The 25,047-nt window shown below is 39.0% G+C and overlaps 1 protein-coding gene and 1 long non-coding RNA gene across 5 annotated transcripts in view; one reads left to right on the plus strand and one right to left on the minus strand.

Moving 5' to 3' along the window:
• Positions 1-25,047, minus strand: part of dnah5 (dynein, axonemal, heavy chain 5) — an 89,100-nt gene that overhangs the window by 16,436 nt on the left and 47,617 nt on the right. For both annotated transcript variants that reach the window (XM_025911408.1, XM_019364787.2), the window contains 17 exons: positions 24,795-24,918; positions 24,545-24,652; positions 24,254-24,368; positions 23,430-23,606; positions 21,138-21,341; positions 20,524-20,703; positions 17,353-17,490; positions 15,189-15,324; positions 14,596-14,777; positions 12,507-12,641; positions 11,059-11,214; positions 9,372-9,554; positions 7,495-7,599; positions 7,115-7,253; positions 6,689-6,803; positions 6,175-6,365; positions 3,892-4,013 (listed from right to left, as the gene is read on the minus strand). In XM_025911408.1, the coding sequence (XP_025767193.1) occupies positions 3,892-4,013; positions 6,175-6,365; positions 6,689-6,803; positions 7,115-7,253; positions 7,495-7,599; positions 9,372-9,554; positions 11,059-11,214; positions 12,507-12,641; positions 14,596-14,777; positions 15,189-15,324; positions 17,353-17,490; positions 20,524-20,703; positions 21,138-21,341; positions 23,430-23,606; positions 24,254-24,368; positions 24,545-24,652; positions 24,795-24,918 (2,510 nt within the window). The remainder of the gene's footprint in view (positions 1-3,891; positions 4,014-6,174; positions 6,366-6,688; positions 6,804-7,114; positions 7,254-7,494; positions 7,600-9,371; positions 9,555-11,058; positions 11,215-12,506; positions 12,642-14,595; positions 14,778-15,188; positions 15,325-17,352; positions 17,491-20,523; positions 20,704-21,137; positions 21,342-23,429; positions 23,607-24,253; positions 24,369-24,544; positions 24,653-24,794; positions 24,919-25,047) is intronic.
• Positions 996-9,517, plus strand: LOC102076450 (uncharacterized). 3 transcript variants are annotated; one of them, XR_003222159.1, is made up of 3 exons: positions 996-1,427; positions 1,511-1,561; positions 9,383-9,517. It is a non-coding gene; the product is annotated as an uncharacterized LOC102076450 (long non-coding RNA). The 3 variants fall into 3 exon arrangements; XR_265990.4 differs by lacking the exon at positions 9,383-9,517 and adding an exon at positions 4,883-5,199; XR_003222158.1 differs by lacking the exon at positions 9,383-9,517 and adding an exon at positions 1,645-3,345.

Here is a 25,047-nt window from a genome sequence, read left to right on the forward strand (position 1 = left end):
AGGCCATGACACTGCTGTAAACACCATGTGCTTCCAAGATGCGATCTGCATGTGTGATAGCACAAAATATGCCAACAGATTGTGCTAATATTGTTATGTTTATCACAACGAAGCACAAAGGAAACTAGACTAGCAGAAGTAGCATGGCAATAGCCTTTTAACTGTATAACAGTAGATAAAGCTCATCAATATAGCTTTTAACTCTCACATACTTTAGGATCCAATTTAGAAAAAAAAAAAGAGCAAAATTGAGGATATACCCAAGACAGTTTAGCAGTCGATCATAAGGTAACACATACATAGTGGAGAGACCAATTATTTGATCTCCTGCTGAATTTGTAAGTTGCCATTTTGTAAGTTTCACTTCCAATAAAATGAAAAAACAGTCTCTATTTTTAATGGTTGTTTCATTTCAATTTAGAAAGACAGAATATCAACCAAAAATCCAGAAGAAACACATTACATAAAAGTTACAAATTGATTCACCTATCATTGTGAGAAATAAGTATTTGATCCCCAAGCAAAACACGACTTAGTTCTTAGATGCCCTTGTTGGCAAGCCCAAATTACTTTCTACAGTTCAATGCACAAGGTCATTTCTGAAGCAGCAGTAATTGTACTGTGCCCAGTTCTAATGCCAGACTGAAATTCACTTAACACATTATCAAGTAAAGACTGTTTTTGCTCCAAATTTATCAGAGATTCGATGATTTGAGACTGAGAGCAAGTGTTACTCTTCAAAACTGAAGGCTCACTTTTACATAACAGGTGAAATAGGCAGTTTTCCAATTTTTTTGTTGGAACAAAAACATAAAGGAAGCAAAAATTCAGTTTAATCCAATTCAATTAGATTCTAATTGAGGTTTATTTTTATTGCTAACTATAGGCTTTATCAAAAAGGAAAGTTTTATTTATCTTACAACAGAGGGAGTGTCTCTGAATTAAAATTAGGAGCTTGCTGTACAAGATAATTTTTTTAAAATAAGATGGTTGCAGTTTGGTCTATAATTAGATGAGACACTTAGATCAAGCAAGGAATTTAAGAAGTGGTTTAATGACAGAAACCTTAAAAGCCTGTGTTATGTATCCTGTTAATAGTGACAAATGAATTATAATTAAAATTGTAGTATCACCCTGGCTACAGAGGTGAAAAGAAACCTGTTCCCCTTTTCCTCATTCAGTTGTCCTGCCTTTACAGAGCATCCAGTGTAGTACAAAGTGAAGACGTATGTAATGGGGAAGGCTTTAGGACCCAGGGGACCCAAGGGAGGGTATAAAAGAAGAAGTAGCAGCAGGTGCTCTTCTTCTGTCATTTGCACTGACGAGCAGCTGTGAACAATGGTTGTGTGAGTAGGTGAAGAGCCTGAGAAGTTTTAATTGTCTTCTACACAAACGGTTGTTTTAAACCTCTACAGCAGAGGTTCGAGGTACAGGCTGTTTTCCTTTTAGTGCTTTTTTAAAAACTCGTTGAAATGTATTTGATACTTATTGTATTTTATGTTTTTGGTAGTGATTATAGAAGACAAGCCAGGTGTGCAGCAAACACAGTTGTCTGCTGGAGGTATGTTAACTTAATATATTTGACATTAAAAAAAAGTATATTTATGCACTACAATCTAATTTATATTGTATTGCCTCCTGCAGGACAGGCTGCACATGTGAATTTGTCACTGTTTTTTCCTCCTCCTTTTGTTGCGTTTTTCTCCCAAGTTGGTTTTAGAGTAGGGTCACCTTTTAAAACAGTTTTTTTTATGATGGGTTTGTTTTTATTTCTACTGGGCTGGTGCAATATTAGTTGGACAATGTGCAATCCCTGAGCTGGGCTCTTACCTTAGGGGAATTGGGTCTTTTAGAAAGGCTCCGTGTGGATTTGCAGTGAATAAGTTTTATTAAGAGTGATTTTAGTGCCACCGATTATTGCCTGAACTAAAACACTTAGTGCATGCGATAAGTGTTCTGTTGGGCTCGTATTTATTTGGGGTGGATTTGTTTCTTTTAAAGCAACGAGCATCTGGGACCACCGGGGTGGAGAAAGCCCTCGGGTGATAATTGCATTGCTGGCAGGTTGCACCAATAAGACTATACTGTGGTCGTTAGTGACCTTTTCCATTTTGATGTTTTAGGCCTTTTGCAAACCCTTTGTTTTCTTATCTGACTGATATCGACCCTCTTGTCCCGTTTATTCTGGGCTCGTTCCTGTAAGAGCTCTGGGCCTGAAAGTTTGCACAAGTAGTATAGAGGCCCTTAGCGGTTACTTGGTGGCTTTTACTCGCTACACGTAGAAGATAACTGAACATTTTTAAACCTCATCGCTAAATGCTTGACTAAATCTCAAAACTGAATAACACCGAAAGCCACACCTGTCCTCACAATAATACTGCAAAAAACTAGCCCATTCACTTACACCATTGGTGTGTCTTATACAATCCAACAAACATTGGGATTATGAAGAAATGCACAATGCAAACTTCAATGTCACTTTGCTAAAAGCAGAACAGTTAGAAATATATTTTAACCTGGAAACCAGCAGAGCAGGGGGCACAAAGTCCCCCACCTCGTTTTTTTTCCATCACCTCCCTAAGCCAGAGCTATTCACTTTACTTTGCTACACAACCACAACATCCAGGGAGACCTGGACTGCTTATTTAGCCCCAAAATTACAAACTATCAAAAACTTCAGGTACAGACACATATGGTGGTCAAGTCAGAATCATAAATAACCCTAAATCAGTATGTTTTTATCTTTAGTAACAACAGCATTGCCATGGATACCTGCGTTAAATCGAACAAACTTGGAAAAAATTAGGCAGGTTTCCTAATAAAGCTGTATTAACAACATCTGAACAACTAGTTTCTTTAAGAAATGAAGTAACTTCAAAGGGATAAAGCAAGCCCTGACTCTAAATCTCAATAAAATGTACCTTTAAAATATTGCTCATATTTAGGCATGTGTGTAATCTTGACAAATAGTATGCCCTTTAATGACTACTTACTGCAGTCAAAAAGCTACCTCCTGCTGCTTAACATTAAACTGAGAGTTGCTTATGTTTGTCTATTAGCCCTGAAAGCACTAAAGTATTTTAGGGGTTTAGTGCTTTGCTGAAGAGTACATTAACAGTAATTACTGATAAAACAGTGTGTTACACATTTACACATCTGAAATGCTAATCCAACTATCCCTGTGATTCATGCATAAAAAAACAAATGTCTATTTCCAAGTGCGCACACACATCCACACGACTTTCACATTTTAGTAAGGACTTTGAATTGACATATTGCTTTCCCTAACTCTAACCATCAGAAATAAAAGCTTAACTCTAAATCTAACCATAACCTAATTGTAACTCTAAAACCACAATCTGAGCCTCAAAAATGCCTTCAAATTAATGAGGACCGGCGTCCCCACAAGTCTAGTAACATGGTCCTCACATAGATGTTCAAACAAGTACGCACGCGCGCTCAGCCAAAAGTATTTGACTGGAAGTTTCTCCAACTAAGCTCATTTCACAGAGCACTGAGTTTTGACTCCATGGGGACCACAGTGCTGTCATTCATCCACAAGGGTGTGTGTATTTGAGTGTGAGTGACAGTCCATCATGATGAGTGTGTGTCTATGTACAAGAGGGAAATGAAGTGAGCCATGATGAGACTGATATTGACATGCTTACTAGAGCAAAGAAGAGCTGTGAAAAGTATTTAATAAGCACCTTGAGACAACTGCTGTGTGTGTGTGTGTGTGTGTGTGTGTGTGCAGGTGTGTATGTGATAGATTAGAACTGCTATCTGAAGACTTAAAAGATAAAAGTCTAAGTGGGTAGATTTTCTGTAGGCTAAAGGACACTATCATACAGCTGTCAAGGCATGTCTTAATTGATCGAGTGTGTGTTGTACCTGATCCAGTATATCAGCGAACTGCCAAAGTTTGCTGAGCTCTACAAGATTTAGCCAGGTCATGTCAAGGATCCATTTAGCTGGTTTCTGGGGGCAAGCCTTCAGATCCAAGGATGCACCTCCTGAATAATATGAACAATTACAGATACAGACACCTGCAAGTATAAACTGGAGGATCCAATGTAAAATATTCAATTTTAAAATCCCAAAATGCATAACAAATGTAAACAGTAAATCCAATCTTCAAAAACGCAGAAAAAGTCATCAGAATTGTGATTTGTTGTTTATCAGGCCGGAGCTGACAGATGGTGAAGCTGCGTGCATGCACCAGACTGTGGCTGTTCTGGTTCTGCCAGTTGCCATTGCTGGGTTTTATCCCCACAGTGAGGAGCACTCCATATCATATTCAGTGAACTGCTACAGTGTCAATATGTTCAAATTCTGCATAGTTTCTGTCATGAGGTTTAAAACAAGTCTACTCCTTGAAATAAACAATAAATATGGTTAAAAAAAAAATGAATAGCAAACAGCCGAAACAGATGGCAATTTTAACAAACCTTGAGGCTGTTTTGATGTGAATGATAGCTTTACAGAAACCTTTGTATTTTCATTTTTATTTCAAAATGGTGTTTTAAAATAAATATTACGAAAAAGTAGGGAAAAACAGTTTTTGTCCAGATAATTATGTTTCAGAAATTCTGTCTGTTCATTCTAACAAGCCAGAAGAAATATCATAAACATGTTTACAACCATGTGATAATTCAAACAGGAAGTAGAGCGTTGTTAGCTAAATGATCTATTCGTAAGCAGTTGTAGAATCACCCATAGTGACTTGCAGAATTAGCAATTAAACCTGCATCACTTTCCAAACGTCTGACGTCTGTTTCTCCACAGACGTCAAGTTGCCACAGCACAGTGATGACGCATGTAGTCGTAAACAACTGACGTGTGTCATTTTTACAGTTTTTATGTAATCTCTGCTTTTTTTCAGCCTTTTTTTAGCTTTATTGATAGATATAGTGAAGAAATGACAGGAAAGCATGAGAGACAGACAGGGCACCCGAACCCGGGCAGGCCGCCCCCAGCCACACGGCACGCACCCACCCGCCCAACGGACCAAGCCAAACCAGCACCTGTAATCTCTGATTTTCTGATGGCTTTTTACCTGCATTAGTCAACTAACCACACTATCAAATGTTAGACTGCATGAATTGTCATCTGTTGCCTCACCCCCCCGACCCTCACAATGTGGCACTACGCTAACACACCCGAATGCTCCACACCAGCAAACTGACAAAAGTTTTGCTTTTATAGAGGTTCTGACATTTGGTGATGATTAACTGATCAAGTGCATCTGATCAGCACTACTTGGCTGCCATTACCATCTTAAGTCCCGTGGAAGCAGTAAGGGTTTATTTAGTTGTTCATATTACATACAAAACTTCTCCATACTACAAAAACTGTTTTTGACTTGTCTGTATACAACAATTTGAATAATTCATTTTTTTCCTGATTGAAAGGTGATTGATCCTCTAAAGATTAAAAAGATGAAACTATATTATGCAGAGATTACATACACTATGTAGGCAAAAGCACTGGCCCACAAACACTAACTACAGGAGCCGCTCAACCATGGAAACCCATTTTATGAAGCTCCCGGTGCACACTTTTTGTGCTGATGTTAATGCCAGAGGAAGTTTGGGACTCTTTGGTTTGGGACAATTTGTGAGTCAGCACAGCACTGGCAGCCTTCATGCACTGTGTGTCTCAGTACTCGGTGATCCCGCCCTGTGACTTTACATGGTCTAACACTTCGTGGCTTAGCTGATGGTGGAATATCTAGGAGTGAAGAAATTTCCCAAACTGACTTGTTGCAACGGTGGCATGTTGTTAAATTCTTAGTACTAGGAATCTTTGTTAATGCAGGCCATGTTTTTTCACAGCTTAGTGCAGATGTGTTGAAACTCACAATTTTGGGTCTGTTGAATAGATTTCATTTGGCGTATTTTAGTAGATCATAGAAATATTGTTGCATTGTTTGATGTTATTTCATGTAACGAATATTCTATTCTTTATATTTGTAATATGCAGTTAAATACCTAATAAATAAAGAATACTTATGCACATCTAAATGCCAGTGATCAACATGCGTTATGACCCCACTGAAACATTCCAAATAGTCAAACTAACTGGAAAAAAAGAAAACCCATGGTTTTATGTGCTCACAAAAACAACAATTTACCCGTACAAACAAAACCTTCAGTGTTTGCATCTGCCTCTTACCTTTAATGAGTGTGAGGAACTCCTCGTGTTTGACCTTGTTGCTTTGCATGTCTATCTTCAGCGTCATCAGCAGAGTGAAAAGAAACTTGTGGTCCTCATACAGGCCCCGTGCTGCGTACTTATAAACTTCAAAGGTCATGAACTCTATGATGTTGGCGATCCGTTTACTCGTGATGGGGCTTTTAGAAGACCTTTTCAGGGAAATAAACAGGTCTTCTAAATAACATAGCAGCTTGAAGATTCTGTTACTACTGGCAACTGTAATTTTATGACATAGTAAGAGTGAGAACTTCTCTAAAATCAAATATAAACTACTAGTACTGATTGCACAACTTCATGAAGTAATAACTTGTAGGTTTTTACATTAGCAAGGTATGGTGGTTTAAATGCACAATAGTTCCTTGATTTGAAGTTTGCGAAGACTTTCCAAGATACATATAAACACAGAACAAATTACTATGGGCAAACCAATTCTAAAGGAAGCAGAAAATGGTAAATGTCAGCGTATCCTCACCTGGCCAGAGAAAGGTCAAAAAGTCCCAGGAACTGTCTAAGAGACGTCTGATACATAACATTCACCATACTCATCTCTGTAATCAGGAAGTACAGGATGCTGCCCCTGGTGGCCACTGAAATCACACAGAGACACACAAATGCACACAAACTCCGACAAAACAAGCAATATCATTCATGAGCAGATTTTTAAACAGGTTTTTAAAAGGATGTTCTGTTAACTGCAGCCTGTATTTTTAAATTAAAAACAAATGTCTCACATTTTGTGTGAGTATAAAGCTCAAGGGCTCATTGTCACTGCTTCATCTGAATTAAAAGCAGAACATTTGTGTAAATGAAGGCTGACTGACACTTTGGAGGCTTACTTTCACCAAAGAAAAACACACAAAAAAGGGGGGAACTTTGTTTTTAAATCATTTTAACTTGCCTGGCCGGTACTCCTCTCTGGCTGCATTGATCTGGATCTCCGTCTCTGCGGCAATCTGTAATTTCTGAGTGACTTCTTCAGCCGTACACTTCGTGTTGCTAAGGACAAGAATCAGACTCTCATCATCAACCAAGGAACCCTAAAAAACACACACACAAAAAAAATGGTAAAAATGGTTATTTTTCATAATTTATCTCTTATAAAGAAAAAGAAAAAGTAAAAGAAGGCTGCAAACTATTTCTAGTTTTAATTAAAAAATGAGAATGCACAAAACTTGGCCCCAATCTCACCCGTGCAAATAAATACGACATTTTCTCATTGGTGGCAATGTAGTTAACCATTTCTAAAAAGAACATTTCTGACACATTGTGGTTTCTTGCCTGTGTGCTGGTCAGTCGGTAGAGAAGACTGTCTTCTAGTTCCTTCATCTTTCTCTTGTTAGATGTCACATCTTCCAAGAGGTCTGTCCTCTCCTTCTCCAATTCCTGGTGTCATAAAAGCAAAGAAAACACAACCACATGAGACGATATAGCTGCAGGATGGTGCTAGAGAAAGCCTGTCATTAAAATCAAAGGTCTGTGATTCTGCATCGCTCTGATGAGTGGATTCTGTCTGTGGCTTTAGACTCTTCTCTGGTGCCTGTCTATCGTGGTGGCCTCTGGTAGCCGTCTATATTATTCTTACTAATATCTGCAGCCGCGTGAAGGTCAAGAAGCTGAGATATTGGCAAAAAAATTAATAAATACCTTATCTAAATGAATAGATGAGCAGAATCCATGTGAAGAATAAAAATGCCCCAAGGGGGAAGGATAGCCTCGGGGTGATGATAAGACCCGTAAAGCTATGTTGTCACCCTTTTCTCCGTAGTCCTAAGTAAGCCCCCAGCAAATGACTCCAGCTTACCTGTGAGTGTCCAAAAGTGTTATTTCTGCATTGGGGAAAGCAGGTCTTATCAAAATTTACACCACAGTCTTGCCTGCTGGGAGCATAAATTTGACCAGCATGTTAAACCCCTTTTAGAGTATGAGAGACAGTAATTTGACATTTTGTTCTGAGAGTGCGAGAGATTAAACTAAAACAAGATTTGTCTTGTTATCTAAGCCAAATTTAATGGTGCCTCATAAGTAGGCAGACTATCCACATCACATTAAACTGACTGCCGTTAAGCGGGTATAAAAAACACTCACCAGTTACCACTTCTAAGTGGCAGGTGTGTTTTAAATCAATTATATTGCTATTTTGATTGGAGATTAGAAGCATATTTTTCTAAGAACTGCTGTGTTGGACATTATTACAGCAGGTTTTTATCGATGATAAATGCGCTTTACATAAATATTAATATAATATAATACATATGTTTAATATGAATGCACAAATACTTATGAAAATGCTTTTTTTTTTTTAAACATTTCCTATAATTTTACTATGAGAATTATTATGGTCAAGACAGCAGGCTGATTTGAAACCAGTGGGTCTGAGAGGACAGAATTAGTATTCATACCCTTTCTATTACTGCATATGAACGATTTCAATAGCTTACAAAGACAGATTAAGTCATACTGGAGCTGAAAGCTGTGTGTAGAATTGAAATGTGACTGAAAGTAAAAAGAAATGATTCAACAGAGATGTTGGGTTTGTGAAAACTGCACAAACTGCAAAGACAAGAGGCAGGTCTTACAGCTGAGATAGTAGTTTTAGCTCTTATTTGATTAAATCCAAATTTAGTACACAGATACAGTAACAAGCCCCTTCCCATCTGGAATAAATCTTTCATTTCATGACCAGCTATCAGCAGAGGGAAAATTGCTTTTCTGTAACAGGACCAGCCTTTTCAGAGTGACAATCAATGAGTCCTGCATTTGGTGCATTTATAATTCACTAATCTATTCCCCAGTGAGACTGACGTCACTTGTCTGTGTCTTTGTGCGTATGCTTGGTACTGATGCATGTGAGCACTATTTCTGGGTTACTTTTTTCCCCACTCACACTGTGTTTGACCAAGGCAGGGCGATTGCAATTGTTTGTATTCAAATGGCGTCCTAATGTCACAGTACAACTCCTGCTAAAGAGAGAAAATGAGATTGGGAGAGATGTAGAGAGTCTGCATTTAAATGTTGATCAAGATTTAGTTCAGGTTCTACAGGGATGCACATATGAAGCAATAATTCAGGGGTAGATTATGCTAACCTAATTTAAATATATTCCTTAATTATGGATCGTCTGGCTTTAGTGGCTACCATTTTGAGTATTTGTATACCTGTTTTTCAGTGAGGATGACTCTGCCCAGCAGCTGGTCCTCCAGTCCTCTCATGGTGACAGTGAAGTCAATGATGGAGGTGCGAGCACTGATTTCAGGAGTGTAAGCCGGGTTAGGCAGCTTGGTGGTCATATACAACCTGAAGCCCTTCATCACATCCACTTCTTTGTCACCGAGCTTCACCTGCAAGAGGGTGTATGTGTGTTATTGTTTAGAATATTAACTCTTACAAATAACATAATAAAGAGCTCAGAGTTGGAAATACTGGTTGGAGTTCTGGTTTTCTATTGGACTGGGTGTATTTGGATGGTAAAAGTTCATATAGAGTACAGAATTCATTTACAGTGTTCTCATTTGTGTTTTCTGGAAATTAGAATTGTTCGAATCTTTATTAGCAACACAGAAAAGACATTTATGCGCACAATATAAATGGGTTTTTTTTCCAGAAGTGCAAACCATTTTTTTCCCATTAAAAAGATATGAATATCCTGTTGTACCCAGAGTCTACTTCCAAAGCTTAATTTGGGGTCGTCATTTCGGCTAATGAAACCAAAACCACTCAAACTGTGATCTGCAATTTTCCCAACTAAAATTATCTTCAACATTACATAAAACTGAAGCTGCAATAGAGTCAAAATCGCTGCATTTCACATCTCAGGAACAGGAAGCACTCTGCAAAAGTATGCTACAATTTCAGCCTTCATAATGTAAAATTATTTAATTTTTTTTTTTTTTTTTTTTTTTTTTTAAACTAACATGCCCCCAAACACCCACAACTCACGCAACAGCATCAGGTAGCTCCGGTTTGTTTATTTCACCGAACAACATAATATTCACTCAAATCAACCCACATCCCATCTGCAGTGGCTCAATGCTCCGCAGCCTGAAATCCTTTGCATTAGAATGTGAGCTAATACAGGATACCGAATGCACTTTGTGTACTGTATTTAATTTGATATTACTTTAACGACTGATTAAGTTTAATTTATGTGGCGAATGTAACTTGTTTGGCATCAACAAAAACGATGGAAATAAAAAAGAAAAGGAAGTTTCATTATGCAACAGAAGTCTGTTATAGTATCGACACTTGCCCTTGTTCCAAGTGGTGACATACTGAATGTTTGTTTCGCTGAGTATGTCTTAAAAGGACTGAAGTACTATGTCTTATTGTATTTGATTTTTTATTTGATTTTTTGTTAATGTAGCTTTCAAAACTGTCTGAATACAAAAGCTAGAGTCAAGAGAAAGAACTGTGCCTTTTTTACAAGATCTAATGATGCCGACCTTCTATAAAAACCAGCAAAATAAAGGAGGGAAAAGTACAGTGAACACTGCACAGTGTAAACCATTTTCCCAGACTTACCAAGTACATTTTAATCTGTCCCAAAATAATTAATATGATCTAGGAAATGTGGTCTGGCTGCCAATGATACTCATACTCAAAACTCTCTCCCAGCCGACACTACCTGTGCAGTGTCAGCGAGAGAGCTTGTTTTTCTCTGTCTGAGCTTATCAAGCCCTGTCAGTCCAGGTGTGACAGCTGGCGTGCCAAGGAGAAGCTGGCAAGGTCCCATCATACTGACCACTAGTCTTTGAACATGCCTGCCCATTTCATACCCTTCTAACTAAAAGTAAAATCTAACACGTGGATCTTGGTATAATGCATTATTTCGTTCTGTGTTTTTACCTTGTAAGTGGAGCCAGTTTTGATGAAGTTTTTCTCAAGTATGTTGTCAAGCGCAGGGTCCAACTCCTCCCCCACATCCTCAATCAAAAGGGGTCGACCAAGAGACAAACTGTCCTCTAGGTGGTTCTTGAAGTACTTGTGATTCAGTGAGGTGATCTGAGATCAGACAAGAAAATTTTAAAATGGTAATTGTCTGATTTCAATATGCAGTTTGGATGACCGCCACCACAGAGCCTGATATTGTCCTGAGGATATGAAATAAATGGGCTAAATGTGAGACGCATTTTACAAAACAGACAAAAATATATTGATTTTACTGTACAATACAATAACCTTCCTATGTGACCTCGGCAGGAATAATATTTGTTTCCAACAGGAGGAGAAGACACGTGTGGTTTCCTCACTTTTCCTTCAAAGCTACAAAGGTCAGCCTGTATGTGCGGATTCTGACTACTCAAGCTAACAAAGAATTGCTTTTTAAGTGAGCCATTTTTAGAAAAAAAAAAAAAACCTTTTCTAATGATGTGACTTGAAGAAAGGGTTGAAACCTACTGCTGGAGGAAATGTGTCTTCAGGATGCTCATAATGGGATTTCAGAATGCATTCACTCGGCTCAGAGATTGCCCCTAACAGGGTCAGCGACTTTTGCTTAGCTTATTATATCTGCAGAATTGGTGGTAGTTTTTTTGTGGGGGGTTTTGACATTGTGCTCTGTATACTGGACAGCAGGAAGGACCAAGGGCAGAAAAGAATTTAGGACCACAGTTACTAACAAGCAATGATGATCCACAAGGCCAGTAACATTGTGGCGATGGAGCTGGACTCTCTAAACGTGGTGTCAGAGAGACGGATGTTGTCCAAGATAAGGACAATGCTGGACAATACCTCCCACCCACTCCAGGACGTGCTGGCCAGTCACAGCAGCAGTTCAGTGAGAGACTGAGATTACCCAAATGCACCACTGAATAACACAGGAAATCATTCCTGCCTGTGCCTCTCTCTCTGTAAAATTCATTAATCTAAACCACCAGTACACACTGCAGTAGTTGCACACCCTTATGATATGCACATCTTATACAGGAACATAAGGGCACTGCAATTTCAGCTTTGTCTAATATATCGGGATATTTATAATTGGAGCTATTTTCATTTATTAGAGCTGTTTTGTTCTATTTTGTAAATGAGTATTACATTGTACTATTTCATTGGTACTTTAACTTGATAGTTAATGTTCTTACTTGGAACTGTGAACACATAATTTCCTCTAGGATTCTGATTCTGATGTTAGAGGCCACTAAAAATCAAAATGGGCACAGGACAATTAGGATAGTGAAGAAGACTTGGTATAATGCAAAAGGCTGCATGATGGATGGATGAATGGATGCATTCATTTAACCTTCATAGGCTTCAGACATTGAAACGAAGTTGTAGAAGATAGTTTTGCAAACCTGTAGCTCATTCTTGGCTTCTTTGTTCTTGATCCAGATTTTTCCCTGTGTCTGTGGGTCAATAAGGAGGGGGAAGCGGGCAGCTTTGGTTACAATAATGCCATTGTGAATGGACAGGTCATCATTTGGCAAACCCTGTAAGACACAACATGAATAAATGGTGAGGGTCAATCTCGATGCTTAACAGTATCTCCACCAATGACAAATAGTCCAGCAATCAATGTTTCCTGGGATCCTCGTTTGAAAAATAAATAGAAAAATACTAGCAGCCACCAGTGCTACCCATCAGCCTTTTAGTAGCACCTATGGTATCAGTTTAAAAATTCTAAATTGTCTGGTTTTCAAGTTATCTTATTTACAGACTGGGCGTCCACACCACCCCCTCGGTGACCCAGCAGACTGACAACAACACGTCATCAGCTTTTTACTGCTGAGGGGTAAAAAAAATATGACTGTTAACATAAACATTTACACAAACATTAAAACAACTTAAGCTAACAAAAATGTTAGCAATTCTAGTTAGATTCCCATATATTAACAAAACTTCTTTAAACTAAATGTATGAATTCTGGTTGTGCTTACAGACCTCGAACCGATTTTTATGTGGTACACAGCACTCAAAATGTATGTTTTGGTAAGCTATGAAGCTGCATCACTTGATGGATTGTCAGAGCATTATGGCAACCGTAGTCAGGAGCCTCGCGGAGTAATCTGGGTCCAAAACTCCGTCAGCGTTGAACAAACACTCCGATATCACTGAGAGTTAAAAACTGTCTAAATTCTTTCATATTTAAGAAAATGATCAGCGTTGCTGATTTACCAGGTTTGAAAATTACGTTTAACATCCAGGCATCCATAAAAACAGAATTTATAAGATTTAACGGAGTTAGAGGTTAGCAGGAAGTTTGCTTGCTAGTTTCCATCTAAACCATGTTCTGACCAGAAATTTCTGAAAAAAATTAAACGTACAGCTCTGCTATTGCTTCCAACATAAATGAAGACTGAAAACTAAACAGCAGTGATGTTTGTAGGGTTACTGAAGTTAGGATAGCTGGTATATAATGATGTGCTACGTGATCGCTAGCGACACAGCTATGTTAGCATAACAAACACAGTGAAGCTGGAGGATGAATGCTAACTTTCTTCCAATGGATAAAAGTTAACGCGAGGGTTCCCAATGGTTAGGGACAAATGCAATGGCATGGCAGGATGCTGCAAACGGACCAAACTTCAGTCAGCAGAACAACTGAGATAATCTATCCACAATACCAGGACAGTCATTAATATACTGCAACAACATGGGAACAGAGCAACTGCCAGAAAATTCAACATTAAACACCAGTAGTATTCCCTCACTCTCATGTCCTCGTGTGACAGATTGTTTTCATCTTCATCTAAACTAAGTACTGGTTGACTATTTTCATTCTCTCTCTCGGATTGCTCTGGTTCTAACTGGAAAGGTTGAACAGAAGCCATTTCCAGTGCTCCGCTAACTGAACTCGATGTGGCGCAACCTTATGACGTCACTACCCAGAGTGCATTGAGAAGTAAATAACAATGGCGGCCTACTGGCAAATGGTTTTATATAAAATGTGCTTAAAAGCAAAACGTTTGGCGTATTTTAATACAACATATATGTTATTGAAAGCACAGTGCATATTTTAGCACAAACATGTCTTAATAGCTGGGGTTCCCTTTAATGAATCAATGGTATGAAAGTGGAGGAACCAAGAAGAATGAGAAGAATGAGTAAAGTTTGACTTATCTGACTGTTTAGTTTTGCTTAATGCGCCTTACAATCCGGTGCACCTTATGGTCCGAAAAATATGGTACTTATTAATTCAAATAATGCATTGTGAGTTCATAGTTAAATGAAAACAGCATGAAGATAGCATATGACTACATATAGCTGTCTCTATAGGAAACAAGCAGAACTTGAAGGTCTTTTACATATACAGACTTTCAGGCAAATGAACTAGATCAATAAAGGCATTGTATGTGAAAACAGAGGCATACCAGAGTTTTCATATACTTTACATCTGGCATTAATATGTAAAAACATCCCTAGTTGGCAAAATAGATCACTGACCTGAAGGTTCCATTCACTAACAGTGGGCGCATCAATGAGCAGTTCAGTCAGATTGAGGTTGTTACCAAACGGGATGCAACGCTGCTTCAGCTCTCGCTGCCAGTCGTTCAGCAGAAGGTTACGAAACTCCTGATTGAAAGGTCCTGAGTAAGAAAGAAAAGCTGTGGCCAGAAGAACATCACCTGGAACAGGAAGAAGCGTTGTTACGTGTACATACTTAGCAGTACACATCAGTATATCAGTTACATATTCCTATAATTAGATGTGGCATTGCCTATGCACTGAAATGAGAACATGCCTAAATATTAGTGGAGTAATTTTAAAAGTGCAAGAAATTCCATGTCGAACAGTAACATCACGACCATCCCGCTGATAAATTAAAAGCATTAGCATACAATAACGACATGACACATTAAGGTTATTACTCCAAGTATAACTGCATCACCAGACAGAGATTTTTCACTTCACTCCACATTATTCATCCACAGAACATTTCCCATATCACACAAAGAACTTTATATTATTATGATAGAGAATTGTTATTATGGTGCAGAGGCTAAATCTGTGTTTTTGAAACCTGCTGTGAAACCCACCCACGAGCCGTTTGGTTTGGACAGCAAACTCTTTGCTCTGTTCCGTCCATCTCTCCTTCTCGCCAGCGAGACCGCTGATGAGACTGGACGCTGTCTGCATCTTGTGTCTGCAGCGCTCAGCATCCTCCAGCAGCGTCTGATGGGAAAGGGGCCCGCAAACAGGTCAGTAGGTTGATGTGTCTGTTTAGCCTTGTCTGTCTGTCCAAGTGTGTCTGTCTCTATCCAAGTCTTATTCCACCATCTGCACATTCGTGGATTAAATCCCTAAAAGCTCATCTCTGTTCATTAGAATTACATATCCGCCATCTTTATCTAACTTAGTACGCATGAATCTAAGAATATTTGCCTCTACCTCTTCCCTCAGCTGCTCACCAGCAAACTGGCCCTCACTGCATGCGCAAGCCACGCTTCGGGTTTTTTTGCTTGACAGAGAGGGACACAGTGCCCTTCCACACTGCTGAAGTGTGTGCTTTGTTAAGCAGGAGAGAAAAACCAAGGGCTTCTTCTGTAAATCAAGAGGACTATAACAGAGAGGTGGTGCTGTTCCAACAGGTCACAGGAGAGAAGAAGTTGTGTGATGTGTCAGGAACACAGTGACTTGGGCAAAATAAAGAAAATGCTAGGTGTTCAATCTCAAACACAACTGTGATTACAAACAAAGCACAAACACAAATGCAGACAGATTAACCCATCTCAGGAAGCTTGCATTGCCCCAAGCTATTGTTGTTAATGTTATCTTCACTTTATCTGTACTTCTTTTGCTTTCCAGGACTCATTTTAAAAAAATATATTTTACCACTTTATAAAGAGGAAATATTAAAAAAGGCCTGTGGCCTGTGCTATGAAGCAGAATTTCATCTTATCCTGGTACTTTCAGGGTTAACCCCGGGTTTTTTGTATTATGAAGGTGGTTTACTTCTTACCGAGTTACATCACCATGGTAAATTATGTTGCAAATCTAACTCGCCTTTTAAACATAATTGAATAAAACACTTGATTACAGTCCATCAGATTCTGTTTAGATCATCAGTATCTTAATGACTGAGCTATGATATTTTTAAGCATGTTAACTTTAGCAGTATTTTGTCAGCATTTATATTCCCCACTCGCCCTGCAGTCAGTATTTGTGATTCAAGCTCGGTCCTCTATCAGAGGCGTTGGAGCTTAAAGCTCCTGGATAGTATCTTAGCTGTTCTTAGTACTGCACTCTTCTAAACAGAGATCTCAGGTTCGTTCCTAGGATTTGCTGCGAGTGGTTTGATTACTACAGGTACCACTGTTTCCTTAACCCTCCACATCTTCTCTAGATCTATGTCCTTATTTTATACAAACTAAAACAGCTGAATGAGCATCTGCCAAGTTTGGTGATTTCATCATTTTTGTCAGGGGTTGCAAAGTCTTTACTCCTTGGTCAGATTATCTGTTTCCCTCCCATGAGCCTAGTGTTCCCAGCCTTCATCCAGAGAGCCATCAAGAGTCCCAGTTTTTTTTGTGCCTTTTATTGTTTAGTTATGGACTTTGACTGCATTCCTAATAAAGCTTGCTTTCTGTTTTACATCGAGCCTCTGGTCTTCACTTGGAGCCACTCCTGTCCATCATCAACACCAAATGCCTTTGCAATGAGCCTTTCAGTCTCACTTTTAGCCCTGGAAGATGAACAGTCTCTGCATCTTAATCATGACATTATAACCTGTTCCCGTCCTGGTCTCTTAATCAGGGATTCTTGAGTCACTTGCTGTTCCATTAACATGTTACATTTCATGTCACAAAGTGTACTGAACATGGGAAAACACAGACCAGATGCTCTCACAGACCTCCACAGAGGATTAACTGGTGTTACTCAGTCACTTCAGTAACTAAGGTTCAGTCCTTTTTTCCCTTTGCCAGGTTGTCACAGATCTTATGGTATATTTGTCAAAGTATATTCTGCAGTTTATAATAATATTGTTATTACATCAGTGGGACATTAATATTCTCAAAGAACATTTTGCTTTCTTGTAGAACATGGGAAAAAACATCATATAAACACGGCTGATCCCCTATAGTAATTGTTGCACTTTCAAATAAAAGATAAAAGGCATTAAATTCCTAAAGTAGAAAGGAGCAACACACGGGTTTTGTGTACTGAACTAAACTACAGTTGTGTTTTGATGAAGTTGCTGACCTGTTTCTCCATCATTGCTTTCTCATACTCTGCCTGTACCACATCAAGCTCTGCCTGCTTGGCATCTAGCTCAGCCTGAGCTTTCTGAAGGTCCGCATTAGCTATGGTCAGACGATTCTCCTGCACGGCCAAGTTAGCCTACAAAAGACAGAGAAAAACAATGAAAGTTGGGGAGAGAGCGAGCGAGAGCTGTGATGGTTTGTTTGTTTGTTTGCTTTGTTTTTTGCACATTAAAAGTTTCAGGGTTAATGGTACATTCTCTGGTGAGATTGCTAAAAAAAAAAAAAACCAGAAAAAAAAAAGAAAAGAAGCCTAATGAGGTGAGGATTAAAAACAATGGAACAAAGAATATGTGGAAAACAGAGAAAAAGTCATTAAATAGTTAAATGGTTAGTGAGGTGCCAGTTTAGCTCACAGCATGTGCAAGCCACAAAGGTTAAATGCAGCAGCCAGGGTTCAACTCTAACCCATGGCCTCTTGCTGTGTGTTGTTCCCCATTTTCCTGTCTATTTACCAGTGTGCTATCTAATAGAGGCAAAAATGTCTGAAAATGGTTAGTAACATATTTTAGAAGAATGGACATAAACACAGAAAGAAAGAGTTTGAAGATGACAGAAGTAAGCAAAAAGAAGTTTGTGTATAGAGCTAAGGTTGCAGAGAAAACACAGCAGCTCAAGAGCTTTGGAGAAACCTTGAGAGTGTGCTTGGTGTGGGATAAGGAAACAACATAGCTATTTAATATTAATTGACATCTGAGGGGAACATCCCTTCTCATCTTTCTGCATGTCTGTCTATTCAACTGTATCTCTGTATCCAGCTTAAAGGGAACACACCACTGGGCTCGAAACCAGAAAATCTGTTTTGTAGGCCGTGCTCCACAAAAGGTCAAAATAAAACAACAGCGCCAAGGGTTCTCAGGGAGGTTGTACAAAACATATGAAAAACAGTGTGTGTGTGTGTGTGTGTGTGTGTTGATGTATGTATATATAGCTGTGTGTGAGTGTGTTTGGAGGGGGATAAGGGAAACAAAGTGGAAAGGAGGAAAAAGAAATTGGTGGCTAGAGCAAAAAGAATAGAATGCAGTTAAGAAAAGAGAGAGGCATTGAATGAGAACTAGCAACAAGGGTGACAGCAACAGATGTCATCATCAGGCAACATTTCCAAAAGCATAAATGTACTCTGTAAATGCCTTTAAATGACTATGACCCATCAGACATTCACAGTGTGCACACCAGCTTATATCTACTTGTAGTTAACTGAGTGGGTGATTCTTCAGAAGAATTTTACCTTTTGTCTTGGTGAAAGCACGAATTACAGGCACAGGTCACTTCGCTCCTTCATCTGGCGTGATTAGCCCTGTCTGTTTTGTATGCTTATTAGCACGTGCAAGCCCCTGTTAATGATTGGTGCCTGCACTTGTCTCTCATCCTGCCTCCTGGTCTGCTCTGCGTGCTCTCACGAATGACTGGACAGTTGCCCCAGTGCAGTGGTTCAACTGGAATACAGCACTAATCACAGCAGCAGCTTTAAAAGAGCTGCCACTTTGCTATTCAGGACAGTGTGAACAACGCGCCATGCTGTGTTTCCTGATTGCATGAACTAAAGGTTGCTTGTTAGCTAGTTCTGTATTGTTTGTAGCTAACAAGCTTCTGCAAGCAACTCTGTGTGGTGCTTCTCATGATTCTGTAACCTCTTCCGTTGACCCAGCTTGGCACACTCATCCAACTAGAGACACTCGGTTTAGGGGGTGACTAGTTAAGTAAGTTTGTCCCTTTAAATAAATGATAAGTAAAAGAGAGATTAGTTGAAGTGAAGTTCAGTTGCTTCTGGTTAGAAAGCGGTCAGTGGCACTGTCTGGCATCTTTATATCCACTTTTCCATTGTGTTTAGGCTACATTATCTCTAAACATATTTTCTATATTTCTATATTTTTTTGACCAAATAATTTTCTGTTTTGGATGAATTAACTCTGCTGAATAAGATAAGGCTGAATATTAACATTTTAGACACTCTCTGACTTTGAAAATGTTAGCTCCATATTCTCTACTAAGTCATAAGTCCTTTTCCCCCCATAAGAGCCACAAAGCAGGAAAATGTTCGATTTAAAGGTCAATCATGGATACAACACACTTAACCGCTTTTCTTTTTGTTAAGCATTTTACTTCACCTTTAGTGGCTGATTTTGCTGATCAATTTAGTTGTCAAAAATGGCAAAAAACTTTTACAAAAATAAAGATTTAGTATGTTTGTATTTTATCTCTGGGTTAAGCATGAAGGTGAGAGAAGGCTCAGCTGGTAAGCTTTTAGCTTACACAACTTGTGATGTGTGATGCTGCGCAGTATTAATCAAGACTTTGCAGATATTTTCTGCAGATATCAGATCTGGGTGTGTGGATTTAATAATTCACAGGGATTCCAGAAACAGTGACATAAAGCTAATAAATAGTGCAGTCTGCTGCATAAATAAGGAAAACTAGATTATATCAGTCTCTTGGATGTAATACAAAAAATTGCTTCCCTTCAATTGTAGAAAGCATGAATGTAGGTGTAAAATGTAGTCTTTTTATTTTCAGCTCATGCCAGATTATCAACAAGATGTTTCACTGTATTGGATAAAGACGAGGATGGCAAGATCTTAAAAGAGGTATTTTTATATTTTCCCACACACAGTAAATCCTACATTATAGGATAACCTAAATTCACAGATACTGATTAGTATGATCTTGCCCCACCCAGGACTCTACTTTGTGTCTTTCAGTACAATAAGTCTGAGGAAATCCATTTTCAGGCTTGTATCACAGGATTAAATTACATAAGCCCTGAAAATCTGAGATGCACCCAATGTTTATAATCAGTGGATAAATACTTCTGAATTTTGCTGCACTTCGAACTTCTACCATCAGCAAATTATTGCTGCTGCAGTGTGGAAATGGAAATATGTTTCTTTTTGTGGCCTGTGGCTTTTCTGCAGAATGAAATGTTTCATATTCATCAGATTGGGAGAATAGTCCCTAATGTTACACATTTTAGGAGGTGTTTCATAATACATATTTGTAAGGATGAGTTTAACTTACAGATGCCAATTGGTAGTCAATGGAATAGTAGATAATTCAGTTCACTTTCTGCTGTTCTGAGGAACCACTCTACTAGATCTACAATACTGTTTGTTACCTTTAAGGGCAAGACCTCCTTGTTGATGGAAAAGAAGGAGGCCATGGCTTTGGTCCAGGATGCTAGGCCAGCTACATTGCCACACACCCTCTTGGCTGTTTCGATGTTGTAGTCAGGCATTTCGAAATAAGGCTGCAGGAGCTCCACAGTTTCCCTATTAATGCTGTCCTTGGGGAATTGCTTCAGGAGGGAAAAAGAGGCAGAAAAAACAGAATGAGTATGCGGTGGTTTAATCTGGGACTTATTTCAGCCTGTGCATTTAGACAAATGCTGAAAATGCAAATCTATGCAAAGCTATACAAAACCAGAGTAAATGAAAAACATACATACTGAAAGGGACAAATACAGAAAATAGAGCATGTACTCAATTGAGACCAAAATTGCATCAGGATGAAAAAAAACTATTTAAATCAGGGCATCATTGGGTTATGTTTAAATTAAAAGGTGTTTACAAACAAATATTTTAATAAGACATGAACCATTTCTATGGAAGTGCAGAGAATAAACTCTTAGTCCTTCCTATTATGTAGAATGTAGCATACATCCTGAATCATGTGTTGAGATATGAGCACTTCACTCTTAACTATATACAAATTAAATAAATGTTACTGCACCTGCAGACTGCCCAGGAAGTTTCCAGCAGTCATGAGTTTTAATGACTCCTGCCATGAAGGAGTGTTGCAGTTCTTCTCTGGGTCAATTTTCACGGGGTTGACCTTCCTCTGGAAGAGCAGCAGCACGCAGTCCATGATCCGCATGATGAGGTGAGGGGGGCGACCAAGTGTCCGTACTGTGGCAATATCCGACGGCTTAATTGTCTATGTGGGCAAAGAGGACAAACAGAGAGCGGGAGAATTTAGAGCAGTCATTTACTGTATGGCGATGGGAGAGCTGGAAACATGTGACAAGTAAGTCGAGTAAGGATTTGACTCCAGCAAACTGGACAAACGCAGAGAATGTTAGGAGACGATTAGAGCAGCGCGTTACTATGACGAGAACAAAGAATAAATCATTTGTTTTTCATTACCATGTGCAAAGAAGAGACAGATACATTAATGAGGATTATACCTAATTCTCCAGTTTCAGAATATAAAAGCAGAGGTGTGCAGAGAAAATATAACCAGAGGCGCTACTAAGAAGAGACAGAGGGAAATGACACAAAGACCGTAAGTATAAACTGTGGCAGAATGAGAGGAGTTCAGGAGAGGGTGACACAGGATTACCTCCAGGGACTGATTAAAACAAGAGACAGCAGACCAGTAAAGAAAATGTTCCTGTGAGAACTGTTTGGCTGCTTTACTCTCTTCTTATCTTCTCTTCTTTTTTTGCACTTCTCATTTCTGTTCTCTCCTCCTTGCTCCATTTCCACTCAGTCCAAGCCTGAATTTCCCACTAGAGTGTCGGCCAGCAGACAGTCTGGGTTATCATGTACTTCTACTTTCACTAGCCTATATCCTCTATTCTCCTACAGCTTCTTATGAAAATCTCTCACTAAGCCCATTGTAAGAAAAAAAATCATCACTCCAGTTCAGCAAGTACTACAAAAACAAAACCATTTTATGCTTTACTGCCATTATTAATCCACTGTAACTATTAGCAAATCAGCTCCTTTTGTATGACAAGGAAATGTTATAGAATGCTACTGTTACCTTGAGTTTGCACACACACAAACTTGGTCCTTTTAAAGGCTGGGTGAATATCCAAATTAATCAGGAAAGGGAACCTGTCTGTGAATATTTTAATGTGACAGTGTGGTATGAAAAGCCTGAAGAAAGGAACCATGAATTCCTTCAACTCCTCTGCCACTAAAACTGATGTTCTTGAATAAGTTAGAAAATATCTTTTACTTTAATCTCGCTGTACTGCAGAACACCAGCAACATTAGGAAGTGTCCTGGGTTGTCTGTTTAGAAATCTGAGGTTTCTATATGCAGCTGCACGATAACATTTTTTTAATCAGGGAAACGCCACAGGAGATCTGCATGCAACCATCTACCCAGGAGGACAGCTTTAATTACAATGCAGCTAGAGGCACCAGACGACCATGCTAAGTTTAGACACACCAGGACAGTAAGGCTGCAGGCAGAAACATTCGTACAGCTTCACACATTAAGTCACAGAGGGCTTTAAGTGGCACCCTGAAGCAATACATAGTAAAAGAGCAGGAGAAATCTAAATTGGGTAAATTTAAGTCACACACTAAAGCACAAAAAGACTGCCCTCACTTTTTTAAATACTCAAGTTATATTGTAGGGTTAGATCATAAAGACAAACGCAAATATGCTCTGCTTCACTGGATCAAACATGCTTACATTCACCCCCCTAAAGCTGTGACACAGGAAAAACTCTGCTTATGAGTGAAATAATCTAATAGCTACAAGACTGGATAGCTGCAATTTTTATCACTCGTGGTGTCCACAGGATGAACTTTGATGACTTTGGTGATCTCCTGCCTTTTTTCACTGGCACTAACATTAGCGTGACATTTGGCTCATGAAAGCCAGTTCAGACAACAATGTCACGTTGCTGTTGAATGATTAATTGCAATCATTTTCCAGCACATTTTGTAATCTTCAGATCATTTTAATGTGTCTAATTAAGTGATTTATGATCAACTACCTGCAAAACTAATTATCCTATAATACCCCCTTCCCCCTCCCACACACACTCTCACTCACATTACTGCCAATGTGGTACTCAAAAAATACTCATATTTAATATCTAAACTGAAATGGTTCGTGTAGCATGTTGTGAATCTCTAGCATGGCTGTAGGCTCTGAGTGATTTAAAACAAAACAAACCAAAACAAAAAGACGTCTGAACGTAGATTCGTCCACCTGAGAAAATTAAGTCTGGAGGGAAGCCTTGGAGCCATGTATTCAACATTGCTGTTTCAACATCCCATACCTGCAGCGCAGCCTCTGCCTCCTCGAGAGCCGGCCGGGCAGCTTCGAGTTTCTCCTCAGCGATGGCCTTGTCAGCTGAAATGCTGTCCACAATGGCCTGCGCCTTGTCCTTCACCTTTTGTACCTCTACCTTCACTCGCTCTGCTGCCTGGGCTTTTACTGTCACCTCCTTCAACACCTGCACAAGAAAACAAACACACATTATAAGTGACAGAGAAATGATTTGAAGCCGGTAGACTTTCTCAGCTGAGAAAAGATCGTAAGTCTGGTTAAGTAGAAAACAGAATGCTCAATCCAATCGGAGATGCCAGATCTGAACCTTTTTAACACTGAACAGGCTCTACCTGAGTACTGCACTGAGGACAAATAGAGGTCTCTGTATAACAAGAGTGTGTTCACGAATGGAGAAAAAAACAGAGACGGCTTAAATTGCTTCACTTATACTGAAGCATGACTGTAAAAAATACACATTTGCCCCATTAAACATCAATTTGTCTTATTTCACACACTGCAGGAGGGTAATTTTACGCAACAATACAATATTCCCAAAACAATCACTGGAAAGCCTGATTCCCAACAACAGACAGAATAAACACTTCACCTGTTCATTCTGTGTTCAATTTCTTATTAATGCATGAAATGTTATATTAGTGTCTAATACAAACTAGCATGTCAATTCTGTTCATTAGTTCATAGACCGTGTTGCTGTTTTAATACAAATGCAACAAATGCAACAAATAAGCCAGCTGAAGCATTCTGTATGCTTTTTGAATCATAAACCCACACACATACAAATAAAAATCCCCTCCCTGTCTACAAACGTACCATATCAGCCTTGTCATTGGCAATCTGTAGCTCCTTCTCTTTCACCTCCAGTTCTTTGCTGAGAGCTGCCACAGACTCTGATGCCTCTTTCAGCTTTTGGAGACCAGTATTCATCCTAAAGAGGAGAAATTTTGAATACAGTAATCAAGTAATCAAGTCAAATATGATTACAGCAAACTCGTTGCTTCTGTGTATTATCTATTATCTGGGTTTCTGTTCGCTTAAATGGCAACAAAACTTGCATATGTTATAATTTGCACAACATTTTTGAACTCATTTTGAACAACTTACCTGTTGGCCAAAGTCTGAACTTCAGACCTCTTTTCTTTATAGATGGTTTTGTAGCCTTGAATGAAGGACAAATAAGACTTGGGTGTGACATGGGTGGAGCGTCGGTATCTAGATTCAAACAAATTGTGTTATATTAATACTGCAACATGCTAAATATTATGACACTTATGCGTTGCAGACACACACAAAACAATCTTCACATATATGCATATAATCTTCACAAAAACACACACATATATTTATGCTGTACCTCTGGAAGTAGTCTGCACATTTCTCTGCTACACCATCCTGGAAGGAGCCCATGCACTGAACTACCTCACATTTAACCTGCGGTGAGCAGTCTATGTCATAAACAGACAGGAAGTGCTCTGAAACTGAAGGACAGGAAGAAACAGGACATTATTAATTGGAGAAAAACCTCAGAGAGTGCAAAGAAAGTCGATATCTTATATTCATATAACAGCATCCACTTTGAAATAAACAGAGTATAACACGTACCACAT

This window comes from Oreochromis niloticus, linkage group LG11, assembly GCF_001858045.2.
Source record: "Oreochromis niloticus isolate F11D_XX linkage group LG11, O_niloticus_UMD_NMBU, whole genome shotgun sequence".
Lineage (NCBI taxonomy): Eukaryota > Metazoa > Chordata > Actinopteri > Cichliformes > Cichlidae > Oreochromis > Oreochromis niloticus.